The sequence below is a fragment of the Episyrphus balteatus genome, chromosome 3 (assembly GCF_945859705.1).
Source record: "Episyrphus balteatus chromosome 3, idEpiBalt1.1, whole genome shotgun sequence".
NCBI lineage: Eukaryota > Metazoa > Arthropoda > Insecta > Diptera > Syrphidae > Episyrphus > Episyrphus balteatus.
The window spans coordinates 53,192,718-53,215,387 of NC_079136.1; the positions used below are offsets into that span (position 1 = coordinate 53,192,718).

General features: G+C 30.2%; 1 protein-coding gene across 1 annotated transcript in view; it reads right to left on the reverse strand.

Annotated features, from left to right (window-relative positions):
- The window catches only part of LOC129916115 (protein O-mannosyl-transferase 2), a 28,482-nt gene that overhangs the window by 1,075 nt on the left and 4,737 nt on the right, over window positions 1-22,670 (reverse strand). The window contains exons 7-12 of the mRNA XM_055995904.1: window positions 17,694-17,993; window positions 14,323-14,523; window positions 12,243-12,483; window positions 11,924-12,072; window positions 6,124-6,547; window positions 3,137-3,277 (exon numbers count right to left, since the gene is read on the reverse strand). Coding sequence (XP_055851879.1) covers window positions 3,137-3,277; window positions 6,124-6,547; window positions 11,924-12,072; window positions 12,243-12,483; window positions 14,323-14,523; window positions 17,694-17,993 — 1,456 coding nt within the window. The remainder of the gene's footprint in view (window positions 1-3,136; window positions 3,278-6,123; window positions 6,548-11,923; window positions 12,073-12,242; window positions 12,484-14,322; window positions 14,524-17,693; window positions 17,994-22,670) is intronic.

Genomic DNA, 22,670 nt, shown 5'->3' on the forward strand with positions numbered 1-22,670 from the left:
CTCCTGATTCAATGACAAAAATATTCAAGAAGCAATTTTTCAATTTTCAAGGATATAATCCCCCAGGCGAGCTTTTCTACAATACGTCTACTAGGTACCTACCTACTTGTATAGTTAGGTTGGAAAGGTTATAATAAATACAAACTTGTTGCTTGCTGTGTTTATATATTATAAAATGAGCGTGTTTGCATTTTCAATATAAATCTATATCAAGAAATTGATGATATTGAAGCGTGAGAATATGGATTGGATCTATTTATATGCAACTGAGTTTGTCTTATTGAATTTATATTTTCGAAATTTTGAGATAAAGGAAGATGTATTAGAGGAGAGAGGATTTAATTTAAAATGGATGCATATTAAATATAAACAAGAATTTTAACCTATGAAATTCTTGGATGTCAAATGTCGGAAAAGTGGTACAATTTTGGATCTTTCTTGAATGGAATTGAAATAAATAATCATTTTTATCAAAAAACAAAACCGAATTTCATGGCTCAAAACTGGGTTTTATGGTTTCTAAAGCCATAACTGAACGAAATTGAAATTTCCAACACAAAAAGAATTATCAAAATTGGTTCACTTAGTCCAAAGTTATGAGGTAACAAACATAAAAAAAAATAAAAATACAGACGAATTGAATATCTCCTCCCTTTTGGAAGTCGGTAAAAAAACACTCAATTAAAAGGAAATAGTATTTTATACAAGAAGTTCCATAGCCAGTTTTTCGATTTGAGCAAAGTAATGAGTAAAATTAATTGCGCCTTTAAAAATAGGAATGAAAAAAAAAAATTTTTTTTGATGTAAGTCGACTCTGAAGGTCGGATTAACATTGAACTAGATTACTCGTTGGCAAAATTGTAAAAAATAATTGTAAAGAAAAAAACTTTTCTTGAAAAAAAATATTTGCGGTGAAAAGCTGTAAGTTTTTTTCTGCAAAAACAATGGGTTGCATGATTGTTTTGCGATAAAAAAATCGTGGTAGGTATAAATTTTTTTTTCGGTCTTGTCTTACAGCTGTGGTGAGTTAAAAAATTAAGTGAGTTCAAAAATCTTAAAAAATCTCTCCCATAAGAAATGCATTGGTTTTTTTTTTTTGTTTAAATCAAAAATATGAAAAAAATTACATTAAAAAAAAATTTGTATTGCAGCAGAAAAATATTTGCACTGAAAATAAAATTTTAACTTAACTTTATTAAATCCATACACTTTTTTTTCACCGAAAAAAAAACTAATATCAATTTAACATTTTTTAAATATCAAATTAACATTTTTTTTTTAAATCAGCCAAAAATGCTCTATAAAATGTGTTTTATGATATTTAAAATGTTTAAACAATATTTTTATTATCAGGATGATATTTAAATGTCACATTTTGGAAATTTTTTTGATATTTTATTATCATTTTTTTAATATCAATTTCTCATTCCAAATTGTTGAAAAATATTAAATAAAAAATTCTTAATGTGTACTAAATTAAAGGCGCTTTCTGTTTTTTCGAAGTAAAATGTATGATTTACTGAGAAAATTTGATCGACAATAAGATTTTGTTCACATAGTTTGGGAGAAAATAACAAAACAATTATTATCACCTATAATAGAAAAAATAATATCACCACTATTTTGTAAAGAATATTCCCTTTCAGTAATGTTTTGAAAAAAGAAAGAAAATACTTAAAATAATAAAAACAATAAAAAAGAAAATTAAAGAAATAGGTTTCATTATAATAAACTAAAACGTAAAATCTAGTCAACATTGATATTTTAATTGTCAAAGTGAAATTTTCACTATCCACCTAAAATTAAAAAATGTCAAAATTATATGATAAAATATCAAAATTGATATTTTAATTGTTGGACGACTTTTGTCACTCAAAAATGTTAATTTGATAGCTGTTATTATCAAATTTTTTTTTCGGTGTTGAAATGAGAGAAAAACAACCTTGTTGTCAAGTTAATAAAAAAAATTTATAATTTTTACAAAAGAATATTTAAAAAATTGTATTCGAATTGGCAGAAAAATCTAAAAACAATTATAATAAATCAACAGTTTAGAAATAAAAATTATAAATGCAAAAGTAGTACCTATGGAAAAGCCTGAAATGCCTTATGACCAACCTGTTCCATATTTAATGACCTCTATCCAATAAAATAAAATTTTCACGTTAAAAAAAAAAAAAAAAACTCATAAAATTTTATAACCTTAATTTCAGAAAACTTTTACAAAATTCTCACAAAATATTTTATATTCAAAAGTGCAAAAAAAGTTCAAAAAGAAAACCCTTTTGTCAAGTCTTCAAAAACTTAAGTTTTTCAAGTATAAAATTGCAACACTTTTGAATGAACCCTGCCAAATTCAATAATAAATGTTCAGTAAAATTTCCATTGAACCGATAAAAAGTTGAAGTTTTTCATCGTGTTTTTTTTTTTTTTTTTTCTTACTTGCTTCGAGATGAAGAAAATTAACCTTAGCGTGTTTAAGTGAGAAACACTTTCATTGCATTTTGCTTAGCGCAAAAGCTGGCTGGCTGGGCTGGTTGGCATCATAGTGCCATCATTTGCAGGCCAGTCGACGACGACGACACTGTACTGAAGCATCGTCATCCGAAAAGGACTTAACTTTTAAATTAACTTTGTGAACTTGTGACAAATTTTCGTAATAGAACTTTCATAAAAGTTCCTTAAACCCATCCGGCTTAAAACAAGAACAAAAAAAAAAGTAAAGGTACGTGCAGTGTTCTCGATTCCTTTTTGGAGCGAATGGTCTAAAATTGTAAAATGTTAATACAGTAAAAACTCTCATTGACACAATTATTTATGCTTAACCTTCTCTAATAAAAAAGGCAAATAAGTTTCACTAAAAATTGAGACTTGAAAAACTTCTTTGTCCAGCTTGTTCACTTCTGTGTCTCAAATACCTTCTCTACTCAAATAAACTTTGAGAATCGTTTATTAGAGTTTTTACTGTGAAACGATGTTTTTTTGTATTTTTGAATTAGGTTTGAAAACGCTAAGCTCTTGGTTTTGATAAACGGAAAAGTTGAGTTGAAAAGTAAAGTTTTCGTTTTTTTTTTAAAGACCACTCTCTCTCTCCATAATTCCCCTCTAGTTCTTTAGAATAAATTGCAATACCTACCTGTAAGCATTGAGTTGAAAATTAGAGCTGGAAAATAGTGATGGAAATAAAGGACGCGTCCCATTGCCCAAAATGGCAAGTAATGTAGCACCCATCCGATGAAGAGCCATGTAGCGCCGGTGAGTGATTGCAGTCGAAGTTCTGTGGATGGAAATTAATAAAATTTAAATAATTTGAAATAGGTTTTCAAGAATTTTAGGTAGTGTGAGAAGGTTAAGGTAAGGTAATGATATTTTAAAACAAATAAAATGAGTAAAACGATAATGAATGTATCCGACATCGAACAAACACCTTAGACGTTGATAAGTTTTTCATATCAATAGTACACACAGAGATAAAATAATGCAGGGATAACTTTACTTTTGCTTTATTTTAGCATTTATGCTGGTATATTCAACATTATTTCTGGTATATTTAGCTATATAATGATTAAATATACCAGAAGTATGGTTATCCCTGGTGTTATTTCTTCTCCGTGCAAGGTTTAATGAGATTTGGAACCCAAAACTTATTTATCTTATAGATCATGACATCGAAAAATTATCCTGTTTTTTTTTCTACTTTGTGAAATTAAAGAGTTGGGTTAACTCTACCTACATGAGTTCCCACTGTGAACTAAATACATCAATGGACTTATTTCCCCACAGCGAAAATTTGCGTATATCATTCATAATTTAGAACTCTAAACTAGATATATTCTTGTTTGCGTAACTAATTTGCAAGATACTTATGAAGTTGAAGGCTTTGTCAATTTCTCGTAAGAGTCAGTACCCCTAAAAAATTTTTAGATGGTGGAGACTGGCACTTGAACCAAAACCTCTGGTGCGAAAGTTCATCGCACTCACCAGTGCGCTAAGATTTAGGAAACAACTCAGGCCATTTTCGACCCCCCTCTAACTTCCACATCAAATATGCCAGAAATTTCAAGCTCGCTACATTCTTTCAGCTTCTTACGATGAGTAGTTTCTGAGATATAGGTCTTCAAAAATCGCGAAAACCGTAACTGACTCACTGACTCACTGACAGATCATCAAAATTATGGAGAACTTCCCGCTATCGTAGAAACTTGAAATTTTACATGGTGATAGGACTTGTGGTGTATACAAAGGAAAAAATCGAAAATTTGAGATTTTCAATTCATTGGGCGTGGTAACCGCCCATTTCCGATGAATTTTCATCAAATATTATAGAGCACTTCTGATTATCGTAGAATCTTGAAATTTGGTAGAATGGTAAAGCTGTTAGGTTAAACAAAGAAAAAAAATTTAAATTTGAGAATTTTTATCAGGGGGGCGTGGTAACCGCCCATTTCTGCTGAATTTTCATCAAATATTGTAGAGCACTTCTAACTATCGTAAAATCTTGAAATTTAATAGAATGGTAGATCTGGTAGTTTATAAAAAGAAAAATATTTAAAATTTGAGAATTTTGGACAGGGGGCGTGGTAACCGCCCATTTCTGCTGAATTTTTATCAAATATTATAGAGCACTTCTTACTATCGTAAAATCTTGAAATTAAATAGAATGGTAGTTTATAAAAAGGAAAAAATTTAAAATTTGAAAATTTTCGCCAAGGGGCTTGGTAACCGCCCATTTTCGCTTAATTTACATCAAATATTTTAGAGCACTTCTGATTATCGTAGAATCTTGAAACTTGGTTAAATGGTAGATCTGGTAGTTATTACAAAAGAAAAAAAATTTTAAATTTGAGAACCGCCCATTTTCTCTGAATTTTCATCAATTATAGAGATTTTAATTTCTACAGCAAAACCTTGCAAAAAGAAGTGAAATCACAACAAAAACATTACTGTTAAAAAGAGGGCCAAGTTCTCCTATGTTGAAATTATGCTAGCACAAAAAGTACTGAAATGTAAAAGTGTACAAAGTTCTAAAGCTTGGCTTTAAATTTGTATAAATACAATTTTGGTTGTTTACTTGGCAATTTTTCAAATAGCTTTAAAAATCGGTAATTTAAAGTAAAATTGCCAAGGGAACAACCAAAATTTTGTTTATACAAATTTAAAACCAAGCTCTCTTTTTAACAGTAATGTTTTTGTTGTGATCCTTTTTTATAGAACGAGCATTAAACAAAAATTAAAAAGAGGAACTTTTTCAAGTTCAAATCAGCCCTTGAATACAACGAAATTAACACATATAAGACTGAAGTCAGTCATTGTAAATCATCGTTCGAAAACTTGTAATAACATTGTTTTCTCCAGCTCAAGAATAACTTTCATCAATAATATTCAAAAAATATTGTCAAGGTTTTGGTTGTAATAAAAGTAGAAATCAGTTGCTCTATTCTCTATCTACATTTTTTCGAGTTATTAACAAGTTTAATGAACATTTTTTTTATAAAACTATTGCATACTCTTAGGTAAAAAATGCATCTTTTTAGTGATTTAACTTTTAAAAGAACGAATCATGATAATAAGTATTAATAAATATTGAAATAAAAACCTTTTGAGTACCTACAAATGCAGCAGCTGCTGTATCAATCAATATTCAATATTTTGAATGAAACACCCAACAAAAAAGTTATTAATGTTCCATTCAAAATGTTCAATACAACATATTAAGATTCAATGTATTTTTAATACACAAAAAACACCAGCTGAAAGCAAGCAACAACAAAAAAAAAACCAGCTATAAAAGGTTAAAAGCAAATATTCAGCATCAACTTCAATAATTCACAAGTTAACGACCATCTTTTGCTCCTTCTGGTATCCGTTTGGCTATTTTTATTGTCAAAAAACAATGAAATAAGAAAAAGAATAGAAAACGCACAAAAAAACAACAACAACAAATGATATAAAATGAAAGCAAACGAAAATGGCAGATTCAAAATTAAAATGTAAAATTTAACAAAAAGGCTCAACAAGCGTTTAAACTTATGGCCAAGAATTGCGCTGAGCGTATAGCAGCAGACGATTTCAAGGATCTGCACGTAGTAGCGCTAGCAAAATATTAAATGTGAATAAAATTACCATTCTCTTCGCCGACATTTCCATTGTTGTTATTAGCACGGGCAGGAGTTGAAGCTGAAGCTCGTCCAACAGGAGTAACACTCCTGCTTTCTTCATTCAGATCCTCAGTGGTGGCAGAAATGATGGTGTTGGTTGGAGTACTGGAGGTGGTGCTAGATCCGGTAGCAGTGCCATTTTCAGGATTTCTTAAGTAGGACGTGTTGGAATGTCCTTGTAGTAGTTTATTTTGTTGTTGCTGTTGCCGCAGTGGGTGGTACTGCTGCTGCTGGTGCTGTTGTTGGCGTTGTCCTTCTCTTCGGCGTTCTTTAACGGCAGTAATAAAGAAAACGATTAAGAACAGTGCCAGGAAAATGAGATTGCTCCACCAGATTATTGGATTTCCTAATAAGTATATACGATAAGCAGTGCCTGAAAAGAATTGCCCCTGTTGTGTTTTTAAGGGGGGTTCATATACACCAAGAAAATGAAAATAAGTAAAAAAGAAAGAAAAAAAAAAAACGTTACGGAAATTAAGAATATTACAATGAATATAAAAAAATTCAAAAATAAAAAACACAAGACAAACGAAAATAAGAAAGAATGGCTATCGCAAGTGCGACGCACAAAAATGAAGAAAACAACAACGACACCGACAACGATGAAGAAGAAGTAGATATCACCATAATTAGTTGAGACTTGAGAGAGAGAGTTCCTTTCCCCAAGAGTCCTTAATTTGTATTATTTGTCAGTGAAATTGGAAAATTTAGCTGAAGCGGGAATTTAATTATATAAATTTGGGATTTAAGCACCAAGCACGGGAAACGCACTTCAAGTGGGCTGTTTGTTAGATCCTACTCCAACACTCTTCTTAGTGGATACTTTGGTAGGTATGCTTTAGACTGAAACGAGGGTTTAATTAGGAAGCTGCCGTTTCCTTTTCAAAAAAATGAAAAGGAAAATTAGGTAAATTTGAAGAAAAAAAAGGAAATGAAAATAAATAACCAGAAATAATATGAGATACTTTGCTAAGTTATTTTGCGAATAATAAAAAAAGAAGAAGACGAGATATTAAAAGACTGAAATCAAATTGGATTTGGGAATATCTTTCGTCAGTTGGTACAATTCTTAACGGGCTTAATAGGAATTGATTTTATTCTAGTTTTTAATAAGGTAGGCAACTAATGTATTTTTTGAAACTAAACTATTCACTGCTGTTGTACCTATAAAATGTTCTTGCAATGAAGGTACTCAATTTCAATATATCTACACCGAATAGGTACGATTGGAACATGATAATTGGTAAAAGTTTACTTTAATAGTTACGTTCTTTGATTATTGCGATGGCATTGATGCTCATGTTTTGAAAAGTCGTGGAACCGAAATTTATACAAACTCCAAATATATTTTTTTTTTTAGAATGAACATGAGTTGTATTATTGTGACGTGACAAATTGATTAGGTCCATGGATCTGAAATAAAGGCATTGTTAAAATGAAAAATAATTTTTATCTATTCTCGGTCAGTGAGAACATATGTACATAAATAGTACATTCTTTTACAAATTTGGAGAAAATTTAAATAGGTAGCTATTTTTTGAAAATAAAAAAAAATTATTGAAATTATTCAGTGTTTCGTATAAAAATAAAGAACTGAAACTTTGAGAATTGGATGTTTTTTGGTTTGAATACTTTTTATTTTTGGAGATTCACTAGAGGAAAAATGAAAATTTTTTTAGGACCAAAATAAATGGTTAGTATTAAATAACCAAAAAGAAAAAAAAAATAATTTTCTCAAACTGGCTCTAACAATTAAAAAAAATAAAATTATTCTGAGTAACTGTGGCAACTAACGTCCCGTCGCACAATGGGACGAGTGTATGGGAAAAACGGCGAAATTAATATCTCTTGTTTTAATGATTGGAAACTAATTATTTTGCCTGTTATCACTTATTACATTTAATATCTATCTTATAAACTCAAAAGTACATGCAGCAACCCACTATAAATGCCCTTTCCCCCCACCTGCTATGGAAATAAAAGAGCTGAGCAGCGAACTTTTTTTTTTTTAGTTCAACTTTTATTTTTTCTGATCTTTTTAATGTTTCTTAAGCTTTATTTTGATTTTCAGTTGCAAATTGGATTGCTTAATAAACTTCAAACTCATTATTTTTACGGATTTCTTACTTTCAATCCACGTTTTTAAAAGATCACAATTTTTGATTGTTGGAGTTAAGCCTACAAAAACGTCAATAATTAAAAAAGAGCAAATTTGCGCAAAACTTCTTTTCATGATTTAGTTAATATATATATAGAGCATCACAAAACAAGAAAAATATCAATATGAAAATTTAAGCGATTTTTAAAAACCTCACTTAATTCCGAAATTCACATTTAATAAAAAATTCATGCACTTCAGACTTCATATTAAATAAACCACAAGGTAAACACAATTTTTTATATCAAAATATGATTTATTATACCTTGATCAATATTAATATCCGTGGCATAATTATTAGTTATGCGCACAATAAGATAAGCAATAAATTTAAATTATAATAAAAAAAAACACTGTCTATGAAAAATTTTCGCTAGTCACTGTTTGCCGCTCTGTAACTTTTGCACGAGTTTACAATTCCAAATAATTTTAACGCATTTAGACTTAGTACATATTTAAGATGTCGTACCAATCACTCAAAAGTACCGCTAAAATAGATCACTTTTTTATTTATTGCTATGGGTCGTCCCACTGTGCGTCGCGTCGTTCTTTCAAACAAAAAAAAAGTTTTTCTTTATTTCTGCCTTATACTCTTAGACCGAAATAATTCGAGTGTGTTCATATCTAGATAATATCTAGATATTTACACAAATCGTAGATTAGATATGCACCACAGTATATCAACTTAAAAAGTCTGGCAGTGATCTTTTTCAGCCATGGCCGGTAGGCGGAGGTTCAAAAATGGTAATTTTTCAGATTGTTGCGTTTTTTGTATATCCACTTCAAATCAAATAAAAACAATAGATAGTTGCCCTCTGCTTCAGCTTTCCCCTTGCCATCAGACGCATCCAAAGTGCAGTCAAAAATAAACTTTTAGCGTTTTGGTATAACCGAATTAAAAATCATAAATAAATCCACTAATTTAAAAATAAGTAGGTACCAGAAGCTTTGTTTTCAGCTTTACCCCCGCCAGACCGCTTTAAAGAATGTTGAAGTGCATTCTTCTTATAAAAAAACCTATAAAAACTTATTTTCTGTTAGGTGTAACCGTATGATGGTAACAAATTAATATTCTATGTCTATTCCAGGTCTTGAAAATGTAAGTTTAAGCCAGCTATTTTTCAGCCTTAACTCTGCCAGACGACCTTAAATGTTTCCCAAACAAGTTTTTGCATACAAAAAACACATAGTTTCTGTTTTTTTCTTTTAAAAAATGAAATAATATTATTTCTTTAATTAAAGCAACCGTATCATGGCCAAATATTAACATTCTATGCCTTTTCTAGTGTTTAGAGAATGTAAGTTAAAGCCAGTTTTTTTAAGCCTTTCTCCGGCCAGACCCCCCACGGCGGTTTTTCCATACAAATAATCATTTTTATCAAAAAACAAAACCGACTTTCATGTATCAAAACTGGGTTTTATGGTTTTTCTAATAGTTCCTATGGCCAGAACCGAAATGAAATGGGACCACATTGCAGCCACCAGCTTTCCAATACAAAAAGAATTATCAAAATTGGTTCACTCAATGCAAATTTATGAGGGAACAAAAAAAAAATACAGACCAATTGAATATCTAATCCTTTTTGGAAGTCGGTAAAAAAAAAAAATACATAGTTTCTCTTTTTTCTTTCTAAGAAACGAAATAACATTTTTTGTGATATGAGTAATGTAATAAAATAGTCGTTTAAAATTGTAGAATACGATCTTGCTGTACATCAACAGTCTTTTATTTAGTTCCATGTTAATTTGTTTGTACAATTAACTGTCGAAAGAACCAAAATGCGCAAAGGTTTTAATATTAAAAAAAAAAAATTGACTTTTGTGGGACGATATGTAATATAATATGGCGTAACATTTTGAACACTCTTCATTTGTACATGGGGATTGAAGTACAAATACAGTCACGCACAAAAGTAAGCATACAGTCACAAAAACACAATTTAAACCATGATATTCTTATACAAAGGTGTTTTAGATTCTTGGTTTCAATCTCAAATATTATGTTTACAGGATTTCAATTATTATAATTATATTATTGCTTACTATTTGCAATAAACTTGCATTTTCTCTAAGACTCAAAAAGCACCTTTTCAGTTCTCAAATGATAATATTTAACGAATTTTTTTTCGTAGTTCAAATAGAAATACCTTTGGACTTTGACCAAAAATATTATAGACTTTATGGTCTCCTAGTGTCTGATTCATCCCCAATCACAATTTGATACATAAGTGTATTACATTAATATCACATTAATATCAGCTAAATTTTGTCTGATGTAGTGCAAAAAAAAAAACAAAACAATAACTTACCTATTGACCCTAGGCCATATTCATAAAAAGTAGTTATTTAACATCCACATCAAAAAATCGTATCACCTCTAGGACTTTTCAATTTGATTAAACAGAAACGAAATTCTTCTGATGCAATGAAATTCAAGTAATAAAATATCATATACCTAAACCTTACCTTCCTAATGGTTATTTGCTACCCATCCTCAAACCTCCTTTCCTTAAAAACAAATTGCTCCAATTTTCAGCTTTTAAAATCATGCACCATAGATTCTAACAACTCATTCCATCCATCGACATTATTCAGAACCTTTAAAAAAAAGTCTAATGAACCTATAAACCTTCTCTACCTATAAACCTAAAAATAAATTCCTTTCGCCCTACAATCGATAACCAAAATAAATTTAACCTAATTTGACGAAATGACCAAAAAAATAAAAAAAAAACTGTGTTAGTTGAGCTCACACAATCTAATCGTTCTCAGTAAATTTTAATAATGCCACATCATTTGTTATCCTTTTTTCTGCATTGTCCCTTTAAGCCAATAACATCAGTCTTAAAATCACATACCTCTATTCTATATACTTCCTGTGGCAAAGGTACACCATAAGGAAGGTAAAACTAGATTGTTCTTAACATCTTCGTATATATACCATAGGAGCACATACACCTTTTTGTTTTCCATTTTTGGCGAACTTGCTCCTGCAACAATAAATAATCGTACCATTTTAAGTGTGTTAAAAAATCCTCAATAATAAACTTCAATGGACACCCTATAAAGACAGACACAAATTGCTATCGTTTGTACAAAAAGAACATGAAAAAAAAAACCCTCCCCCGGAAGTTGCTGCACGTTCTCGGGTACGCCAAGTTGAATTTAGAGACACACGTTCTCATGCCAGCAGGTATAAGGTACTTTCTAGAGCATCGAGGACATTTCAACATTTTCCCTAATATATAAAGGACCTTTTAGGAAAAACAAAACCATCAATTTCAATACAAGGAAATCCCCAACATCAACCATGAAGATTTTGGCAAAACAAAAAAAAAAAACATCCGAAAGACTTCTGGCAAGCTGGAAATTCAGGAATTCATGAGGAACGCATTTTTTTAGTTCAAACTGATGATATGGTTAGCTTGAAAAGCAGTTGAAAAGGAAATTAAATCAAACTCCTTTGCCCCAAAAAAACATACCCAAATACATTCCCTCAATGCAAACCGAAAATTCAATTTAATAAAATTCCAGTGGGACACATTTATACAAACATACACATAAACAAATATAACTACATTTATATGTCTTTTGGTAGAAAACATACCCGGTAATTAATAGGCCATTGCCATGGTCTGCTTGTGACTTCACCCTCCTTTGGCTTAAGTCCGGCATTGCCCTGGAACATCACAGCATGTGATTCAATGAATCTCGACCAGAATCCTGGAGCATACACATGAAAACTCACGCTGGGCACTAGAAATTGGAAAATTAACCATTTTATAGTAGTAGTATACTTTTTGTGGTATAGAAAATTAAATACATATATAATATTGTGGAAGGAAGAAGAATCAAGAACCAAGAACTCAAACTGGGAACTTGGTTTGGCATTTATATATCTCTAATCTATGTTTATATATACTCACACTTTTTGTGAACATTATCTTCTACATTCCAATATGCATTTCTATCTCGCAAATTTGGATTGCATGAAACCTCTTGCTGTTCGAAACCCCATTTTGGCAATTGTAGTCCTGACGATGTTAGCGCACAATTTTGCATGTAATGGACAAGAAGGATTTTCGTTGAGACAGTTTGGACAATGTCTTCATCACGTCCACCAATGATGACAACTCTCCACACATCGTTTGCATCGCCAACGCCATCCTGTGAAAAGAGAGATGAAGAAATATATATAAATTGTGGATTTTTTTTATTATTATTATTTCTTAAAAGATCCTTAGAATGCTAGAAAGTACAATAGGTTGAACAAGAATGAAACTAATTTGGGATTTTGTTTTGCCGGAAAATGAACTTAAATTCCAAAGATATAGACAAAGTGAAGAACTATCAGAGGTGTCTCACCTTGGATTACGTGGATTTCGATACATGTAGTTTAATCAGCTATAATAAGATCTTCTTAAAAAAAAATGGTACTCATACGCCACATGGACCCATTAATTATACTAGCATAAGCGCAAATCTGAGTAGCACAACCTAATTTATTATTAATATCCAAAATTACAAATATGAAGACCAATCAGAAAGACACCGTTTGCAAAAAAATATCGAAAGAAAAAGAGTTCAATTTTGTCGTAAAAAAAAATTTTATCAGGAGAATGCAAATAGGTACAAAGTTAGTGAGACCTGCTTAGGTATAATTTTCAGCAGTCACTGTTTATAAACGTCAGGCTAAATTCAGAGTTTTGTTTAAAAAGGGTTCAGCAAAAAATATTTCCCTTTTCAGTTTCCGAAAATTTAGTTAGTTTTTATTAATAATACAGAAAATTTGCAAACCGTGTAACATTATAATGGCGCTGAAAAAAATACTTTCTTCTGCCCTTAATAGTTGAATTGAAAAAATCGCATGGTTTACATTTGAAACAAATTATTATCGATGAAACAATATTTTTGATTAGGGTGTTCAAAAACGTTTTTTCTTGAGTTTAAAAAAAAAACGAGTTTAAGTACACAAAATGTTTTTTTTTAAAGCAACTGTAGAAGATTACATTATTTTGAGCCACCCTAATACGAAACATTTCAATTTGAACTCATAATCTCACCCTAATACGAAAAATTTCAATTTAACCTCATAATCTCAAAAACACCATTTAAAAATTTTAGTTAGTAATTTTTTTTTTTGTTTAGGTAACCATTATTAACAGTACCTGTATTAGAACAGTTGTTGTTCTTTATTTCTTCTTAATGAGTCAATTTTTGGATTTTTTAAAAACTTTTAACTTTTTTTTTTAAAAAAAATGTGGTTTTTGCAAAACAGGTCGAAAGATTTTTTGAAATGTTTTATGTATTTTATTTGTTTTTTTTTTTTTTTGGAAAATCATTGAAACTTTGTATTTATAAGAAAAAACTATGAACAAAAAACACCTCATTGGGGATCGAAACCGTTCAAAATGATGTTCAAGGATTTATGGTTAATCCCTAGTGAACAAAAAAATACATCTAGACCGAAATTAGCACTTCCTATCATATAACTAATATGAAAAAGCTTATTTTTCTAACGATTTTCATTTAAATGTTTGTGTTTAATATCGCAACTTTTGAAAAAAAAAAAAAAATAAGTATTTTTTGAACTGTTATTAAACGGTTCATGTCATACAACCGTTTCCTTGATTACTGACTTTTTGTTAAAATTGTATTCGCAAACAATGACCAATAGTTCATAATTCGCTACAAGGAATATTTAGAAATGCGGGCGGCAAATCGGAATTTATAATCAAATACGTCTATTAAAAACCTCAAAAGCGTTAAAAAGCCTTCCTTTACTTCACTCCACAAAACGCCTGTTTTTTACTAATTTTCCCATACTATGTATATGAATTAATCTTCATAAAAAAAAACACACACTTCCATCTAAAATATATTTAAGAACTCTTATGAAGGACAGTTTTCTCTCCCCTCATTTACACTGCACCTAGTCCAGCCCCGTATATATTTTTCTATTATTTTTTTTTTTTTTGTTATAATAGAGAATTCATTTAAACTTACCTCACCATATCCAGTAACTTGATGATGTTTTTTGGTCAATGGTGCTGGCACTGCATGTGAATGCAGATTTCTCTTAGTTGGTACATGTTCCAGTCTTACTAAATCACCATTTTTAAGCATTTTTAGTTCAGGAATAGTTTCCTCATTGTATGGCTTTATAAGCCATTTGTTGTTTTCGTCCTTGTGAGTGTATGTGGTTATCTATGAAAAAAATAAAAACATTTGAGAGAGTTTTATTGTTAAGTCTTTTCGGAAATAAAATCCACTCGAAAGTTTTTTTTTCCAAAAAAAATATATATAAAGTTTAAGTGGGAAGTGAAGGTAGAGTTAAAAATAATCCAAGTTAACCAACAGAAAACCAAGGTTAATTGAATGAAAAAGTTGTTCCTTCTCTATCCGCCTTGGTTTCATTTTTTTTTAACACACATCTGTATAAGTGAGTGACTTAATCTCGTAAATCTGTTTTTTAAGGTTTTGAAAAAGTTAATTAATTCTTTATCCTTTTAAAATAAACCAAACAAAAAAAATTCAATCAAAGTATAAAGTATAGTGTCCCAAGGGAATTAAGTTTTTTTTTTTGTCGAAAAAGAACAAAAAATCGTATGTTTCCCAGATGACTTTACGCAGACAATCGACAACTCTTAAAGACAGCCGTGGACTTAAAGACTTGGGTGGAAACATTGTGGTGGAATGAAAAAAAAATTAATCTCATTAATTGTAGCTTATTAAATGCTAATTTGTTGCACAAAAATTAATTTTATAGCTCCACCGAGTCATTTTTTATTTCAACTTAAAATTTAAGAAGTACACTTCCGGTTTGATCAATTCAGTGGGACATATTGAAAAAGCTCTTGAAAATAAAATTTTTGATGCAAACTCCAATAAATTGTGTAGCTTCAACACTTTTAAAAATATTCAAGGTTTTGTTTCAAGGTTGTTTTAAAAAAAGTTAGCTCAAAAGTAAGCTTTCAAAATCCAAAAAAACGCGAAATTCAATTTTTTTTACAGAAATTTGAAGTAACCTAGACTCAGATGAAACGCGAAAATCTCGATTTTGTAGATCGATCAGATTTCTTGTTATTCAAGATTCCGCTAAAATAAAACTTAACCTCTCTTGTAATATCCAAAATTTTCAAAAAAATTGCATTTAAAATTTTTTTTTCTTTTCTCGAAATTGTAGCTTTGCAAAACAAAATTTGTTGCGATTCGGTCTTATTTTAGCGGAATTTTCAATATACAAAAAACAAGTTTGTTCTATAAAAAACAAGTATGTTGGAGCATTTAAAAAAGCTACAAATTTGGAGGTCAGCCAAACTTATTGTTTTTAATTATTTCAGATTTTTTTTTTTTTTCAAAAACTATGTGATCTAAAAATTTTTGGTTTGCGCAACAAATTAGCTACAAATAATGAGACTGATTTTGTATTATTCTGCCACAAAGTGTCCGTAAATGGAATTTTTAAAGTAATTCATCCATATGCAAACATGAATTAAATTTATTTTCTGAAGAAAAATAAACAACTTGTTTTATTGAATTATAATTAAATGGTTAATATCCCTTTTTTTAACGGCTTTAAAATCATATTTTGGTTTAATTTCCAACCTTTCCAATTCAAGAAGTCAAAGTCTGAGTAAACATTTTTGAATAACCTTGCATTTTAATGGCTTTTAAATCCGCCATAAAAAAGGCTAAGCATCTGGTTCAGTCTGTGAGTGCTATAAAACCAACAAAAAAAAAAAAAAGTAAAAGTACCTACTAAATAGAGAGAGGCATGATATTATGGCTAACAACAGCCCGCTAACCGCCCACTTTATTGCTTTTACTTATACTCGCATACGTCACTGTTGTTATAGACGTTGAATCCTCCAGAGCAGCCGTAAATCGTCAAACTTCAATGAAAACATCCTGCTTGGTACAATATTTAATAAAAACGTTTGCCCCTGATCCCTGAAGCCTGGAAAGCTTTTAATTGTTCAACCCCGAATGCATATCACGTCGTCGTGTGTCGTCGTCATCGTAGCATAGTCTGTTGCCGGTCGCCTTCCAAACCATTCCATGACAAAAGCTATTTCTCAATTTTGTTTTTTTTTTTTTGAGTTTGGGGTCATTAAAAGAATTTAAAAGCTGAGAGCAGGAAAAAAAACGAGCCAATATCAATCCCCAAGGACATATTCAAACACACACACACACACACACATGCACTAAACGACTCGCCTTCGCATATAAACTCTATGCAGAGAGGATCAACATTATATAGCCAACAAATACCGCCCCGCCTTATACAGGGTGTCCCAAAAGTAATGGATCAAACGAAATATGCTGATAGGTCAACTTTAGGACTCTCAGAATTTGGTAACTTGTTCATCCCAAATCCTTACGGTTTTCGATTTAATGCAGTTTTTGTGAAATTTCGAAAAATCCCGACTTTGCAACAGTATTTTGCTTCCTCCGCTCATAATTGATTTTTGTTTTTTACAATTTTTTCACTAAAACATTGCCTAATAATAAGAAATAGTTAATTTATCAAAATATTTTTTATTTCATATGCCATTTTTCTGCAAATTAATTAACAGTTTCATGTTTTATAAAAACTCAATTTCTTTCTTTTATTTCAGAGCAACACCCTGAAAATAATTTGTATGGTGTGGCACTGGTTTATTATTTTGAAAACTTGCTGTGTTATTGCAGTTTTCAAAAATGTATAAAAATTTCCAAAGTTGAAATTAGAACGAAAGATATTTTAATTTGAATGCAAAAAAACAGACGATTTCAGAGCAAAATAACAAACAAAAATCGAGGCTTTTGTTCAAAAAGAAATAAACAAACAACAGTCGAGAAAATGTGTTTATTTTTCTTTGTTATTTTGCTCTGAAAAGCCCTGTTTTGTTGCTTTTAAATTGTAATATCTTCAGTTCTATCTTCAACTTTGGAAACTTTTATACATTTTTGAAAACTGCAATAACACAGCAAGTTTTCAAAATAATAAACCAGTGCCACATCATACAAATTATTTTCAGGGTGTTGCTCTGAAATAAAAGAAAGAAATTGAGTTTTTATAAAACATGAAACTGTTAATTAATTTGCAGAAAAATGGCATATGAAATAAAAAATATTTTGATAAATTAACTATTTCTTATTATTAGGCAATGTTTTAGTGAAAAAATTGTAAAAAACAAAAATCAATTATGAGCGGAGGAAGCAAAATACTGTTGCAAAGTCGGGATTTTTCGAAATTTCACAAAAACTGCATTAAATCGAAAACCGTAAGGATTTGGGATGAACAAGTTACCAAATTCTGAGAGTCCTAAAGTTGACCTATCAGCATATTTCGTTTGATCCATTACTTTTGGGACACCCTGTATAGCACTTACCTGCTGCTGTCGAGCTCCAACATTCTTCGGATATAAATGGTAATGCGAATGTAAATATCCTCCTCCAGTTTTATGGTTTTTAATGGTAACGACAGCGCCATATGCCACCTCGCGCGGCATACTAACATTGTACAATGAATTGCCAATGAGCCGGGACTGGAATGCTGAGCTATAAAAGCCGTCACCATTGCCGCTGCGATTCAACACCGACAAGTGGATGAAGAAGAACACCATGTATAAGAAAATTGGCCATAAAATTAATGCAAGAGCACGACAAAATGTTTGCTTTATAGTTTCCACCTGATAAATAGAATCGCATTCAGTTTTCATTTTGGATCATCATCCCAGGAGTACACATATGTATAGCCATCATATTGACATCGAAGGATGAGTATGTTCCATTTTATTGGGTTTTCCGGAGTCAAACATGAAAAAGATGATAAAATAAAATTAAGTTATGATCTTAAAAGATTTTAATCAAGAGGCATAAAATTTCTAATATCTACTGGTATAAACAATTTTAATATTAAAAACGGATCTAATCAAACTTTATGATTTATGTAGTGTAATTTTGTGATCATGCCAAAAATGTCTCGGTTCATCAATAAAAGAAGGATAATGCCAGCAAAAGGGTACAAAACTACTAATAAACATCGTTCTTTTTGGAAGCTAACTAGACCGATTTTTGGAATAATTTTTGTAGGGCAAAAAATAAACGTACCTATATGTACCTAATTTCCATATACATAATAACTTAATTTGGAAAAGATTACTTTTCTCAAAAATGACTTTTAAGATTTTGGTAAAAAAAAAATCAGGTGGTTTTTTTTTAGACTTGAAATTTTAAGAAACTGTGTTCCGTATCATTTTTAAGGGTGCTTCCCATATAACCATTTTATTTCCAACTTTCTTGCTGTCCCGTTTAAAATAAATGTTCAAAAGCCTTCATTATTATACCTAAACTTTATAAATCAAGAACAAAATTTAGTAAAAATACATTTTGAATTTTACTTTTTCGAAAAATCAATTTTTTTCCAAAATCGTGACATCCGATACCTATTAAGTTCATGGTTTTATGTATCTATTGAAATTGATCAACAATTGCTTCAAAATTGTATACCAATTTTTAAATCTTTTTTCTTACAGAAAAAATTTGTAAAATTATATCTTCAAATGGCTTCAAAGATTTAGATTTTTTTAAATACATCTTATTAAAATAAATTAAGTTATTAATATGTTTTGAGCTCAAATTTAATTAAGAAGTCTTTTTCCGTTATACGAAATATCATTTTAAATTTTCATATAAAAAGTTTTAAAATTTTAATACAAGTTAGTGCAACTCAGTCGTGCAATTCATTTTATTTTTTATGAGCGTTTAGCTGAAGAACATAAAATCATCCTCGAAGTTCGAAAAATAAATTGGTATGCCCTTTAAAGGGAAATAATGTTGATCGTAACCAGAGTTGGGGAGTAATCATTACATTTGTAATTAATTACTAATTAATTACAATGCAATTACTAGTGGAGTAATTGCATTGTAATCGAATTACTTTCCCATTACAATGGAAATGTAATTCGAAATGCAATTACAATTAAATTACCGTGTAATTTTATTGTAATTAAAACGATGAAATTACAAAAGTAATTGCATTGTAATTAAAATTGTAATTTTAAAGTAATTATATTTTAAAAACAAAATAAAACCAAAATCTAAACCTTCAACATTTCAAAGAAAAACTATGCCACATGCCACATGTAAAGGGTGGACCTACAGGGATGGGAGTTGTACCCAAATGTAGGTTAGAGTCCCCGCTACCTATGGGCATCAAAAATTTTGTATTCATTTTTTTTCTTCAAAATTCCGATATAGTTGGAAGTTGGGGGCGCGAAAAAGCTTCTGGGAGCTGAACGCTTTGACCTAGAGACATGGGGGTGGTGCCATATGAAAGGTTATATTCTCAGCTACCCAATAGTGGTATAATCCGGTTTTTGGTTTTTGTTCAAAATTCCGAGATAATTGCGTTTGAAAGTTGGGGTAAAATTTTTTTTCGAAAAATCCCCGAACCTTTCAACGCTCCGCGAAGCTTAACCGCTTGAGAGCAATTTTTGGGAGTGATGCCAAATGATAGCTTGTGTCATGGGCCTACGCTTTGCACATTGTCAGATTTTTAAAAAATCATCTTCCATTTTAAACCACCGCATCATGCCTATTTTTTCAGAATCGGGCTTAACTTTTGTTTGACCTTTAAGTTCTCCCGGTTTGAAAACGCGTGCACCTACAGGGATAGGAGTTGTACCCAAATGTAGGTTGGAGTCCCCGCTACCTTTGGGCATCAAAAAAAAATTTTTCATTTTTTTCAAAATTCCGAGATATAGTATGTGGCAAGTTGCAAGTTCCATGTAGTTGCAAGTTCCATGTAGCAAGTTGCATGTGGCAAGTTTCATGTGGCAAGTTGCATGTGGCAAGTTGCATGTGGCAAGTTGCATGTGGCAAGTTGCATGTGGCAAGTTGCATGTGGCAAGTTGCATGTGGCAAGTTGCATGTGGCAAGTTCCATGTGTTGCATGTGCCAAGTTGCATGTGGGAAATTGCATGTAGCAAGTTGCAAAGCTATTGTTCCTGATGTACAACACAATACTTCAACCGTCGTCGCTCCCATTGAAAGATTTTCTTCATTTGCGGGCATAATAAATGCGCTGCGGTGAAATAAGTTATCGGACACAAACTTTGAAAAGTTTGTTTTGCTTAAAGCAATAATAAATTACCAGTAATTTTACTGTAACTTTTCGCGTAATATGATAATTGCTGTGTCTTATTATTCTCGTGATCCAGATCAAATCATATTGTTTTCATTTCTCTTACAAAAAAAAGCAGGATCTTGCTTTGTTATTGTATAGCTAACAAATAAAATGATCTGATCTAGATCACGGGAATAATAAAACACAGCTAATATTAATTAATTTATTGAATGATTTTGTTTCATTTGACTAAAATAAAATGTTTAATTTAATTTAGAAATTAATTTCAGAGTTTCAATTACAATATAATTACTTAAAAATTCCAAAATATTTAATTACAATGCAATTACTTTTGTAATTTCATAATGTAATTACAATAAAATTACACGGTAATTTAATTGTAATTGCATTTCGAATTACATTTCCATTGTAATGGGAAAGTAATTCGATTACAATGCAATTACCCTGTAATTACATGTAATGTAATTAACGATTCGATTACCCAACTCTGATCGTAACATAAAAATAAAGCTTAAAAATAAAGTCGTTTGCAACTTATCAAAGATTGATTTTTCAAAAAAAAAAAAAAAAAAAATAAAATGGATTTTCTATTAATTAAAACAATTAGATATTTTTTTATATTTAATTTTGTTCTTGATTTTGTACAAAAATTTCCGTTGAAATTAATTACTCCGTTTACGAAAAAGTCATACAGCAAGAAAGCTATTTTATTGAAGGTACCGTTAAGAAAGCAAGACCTAATTTGCCAAATATAATATTTTATTAAAAAAAAATTCTGCCACTACCTATTTTTTAGAACATTCTTAAAGCTTTCTTGAACTTTTTACCGGAAGCTTTCTTGGTCTTATGTTTCGGTTATCAAAGCAATAGCTGAAAGAACATATTTCAAACTGAAAAAGAGGTCAGTTTTGTCTATAGAAAGTAAAAAAAACTTAAAATTTTAAAAAAAGGTGACTAGGTTTTGAAGGCTGAAACATTCTATGATTCAAAGTTTTTGAGATCTTCCTGTTTGCGAATTCTTCATTATTCGATAATAGCATAGAAAATACGTATAACCCATATAAATTGTAAACGTTATGGAATAAAGATTATATGTCCCTCTTTTTTTCTAAAGATTTTATTATATAAAACAATTTTTTTTAAATTTTGGTTAAAAGTCAAACATCATTGTACTTTTTAGTTAGCTTTAAGAAAATGGTTTTTTATAAATCATTTAATTTTACAGACTTGGACATTTTTCTTCGCACGGACTATCGAATGTGAAAACATAGGTTTTTAATGAAAAAGGGATGAAAACTACCAAAAAAATGCATTACTAAAAATTTAAGTTTTGGAAGCCACATGCTTCATAACAAAAAAGTCCATATTTTATTTGATGTGGGCTTTTTTTTAAAGAATATATTTTTGACGTGATAATGATAACGTCTTATAAATCGATGAACCATGGCAGCCACCACAAAAAAGTGAGGCCATTTTCTAACGTTCCACCCTCGCACTTTCGCAGTGCGGCAAAAATTTCAATTAAAAATGAACTATTAGAGATACAAAAATTTTCTATAGCTTATTTGAAAGATAACAAAGATAATAAAGTTAAATACATTTGAAGGATTTTACAAAATTCCATCTTTTAATAGGGTAAAAAGGGGTAAAACAAAATTTCAAAAAATTGCCTATTTTCTAAACGCGACAATGTAAAGAGTTGAATTTTTTTTTAAGCAATAGATAAATTTATTTATACCACGCTATTAATGGTTTTCTAAAACTAAAACATGAGGCAGACCTTTGACAAATGAGTGATTATAGGTAGGGGAATTTTTTTTTGACAATTTGAAAAATGTCATTCGAAAGATAATAAAAAAAGTTAGGGGTATGATACAGATTTTTTTTAAGTCACTGCGTTTCGAAATATGAATTTTTGAAATACACCTACTTATTTTGGGGTATTTTTGGGTGAGTTTTTAATTTTTTTTACCATTCAAAAAATCTCAAGCTTATAGAACATGTAGTCTATGACTGTGCGCATACATGCGCAAAAAATTGGTATTTCAAAATGGTTTTTGACCGAATAACGGGAAAATAATTTTTTTTCTCCCAAGTTTTTTTACCTTTTATAACCGTTTTTTATTTTTATCTTTTTTTCTTCAACAGATAAATAAATGAAATTTATATTGTAGATAGATAATAGACAAGACTATATTCGTGCAAAATTTTAATCAAT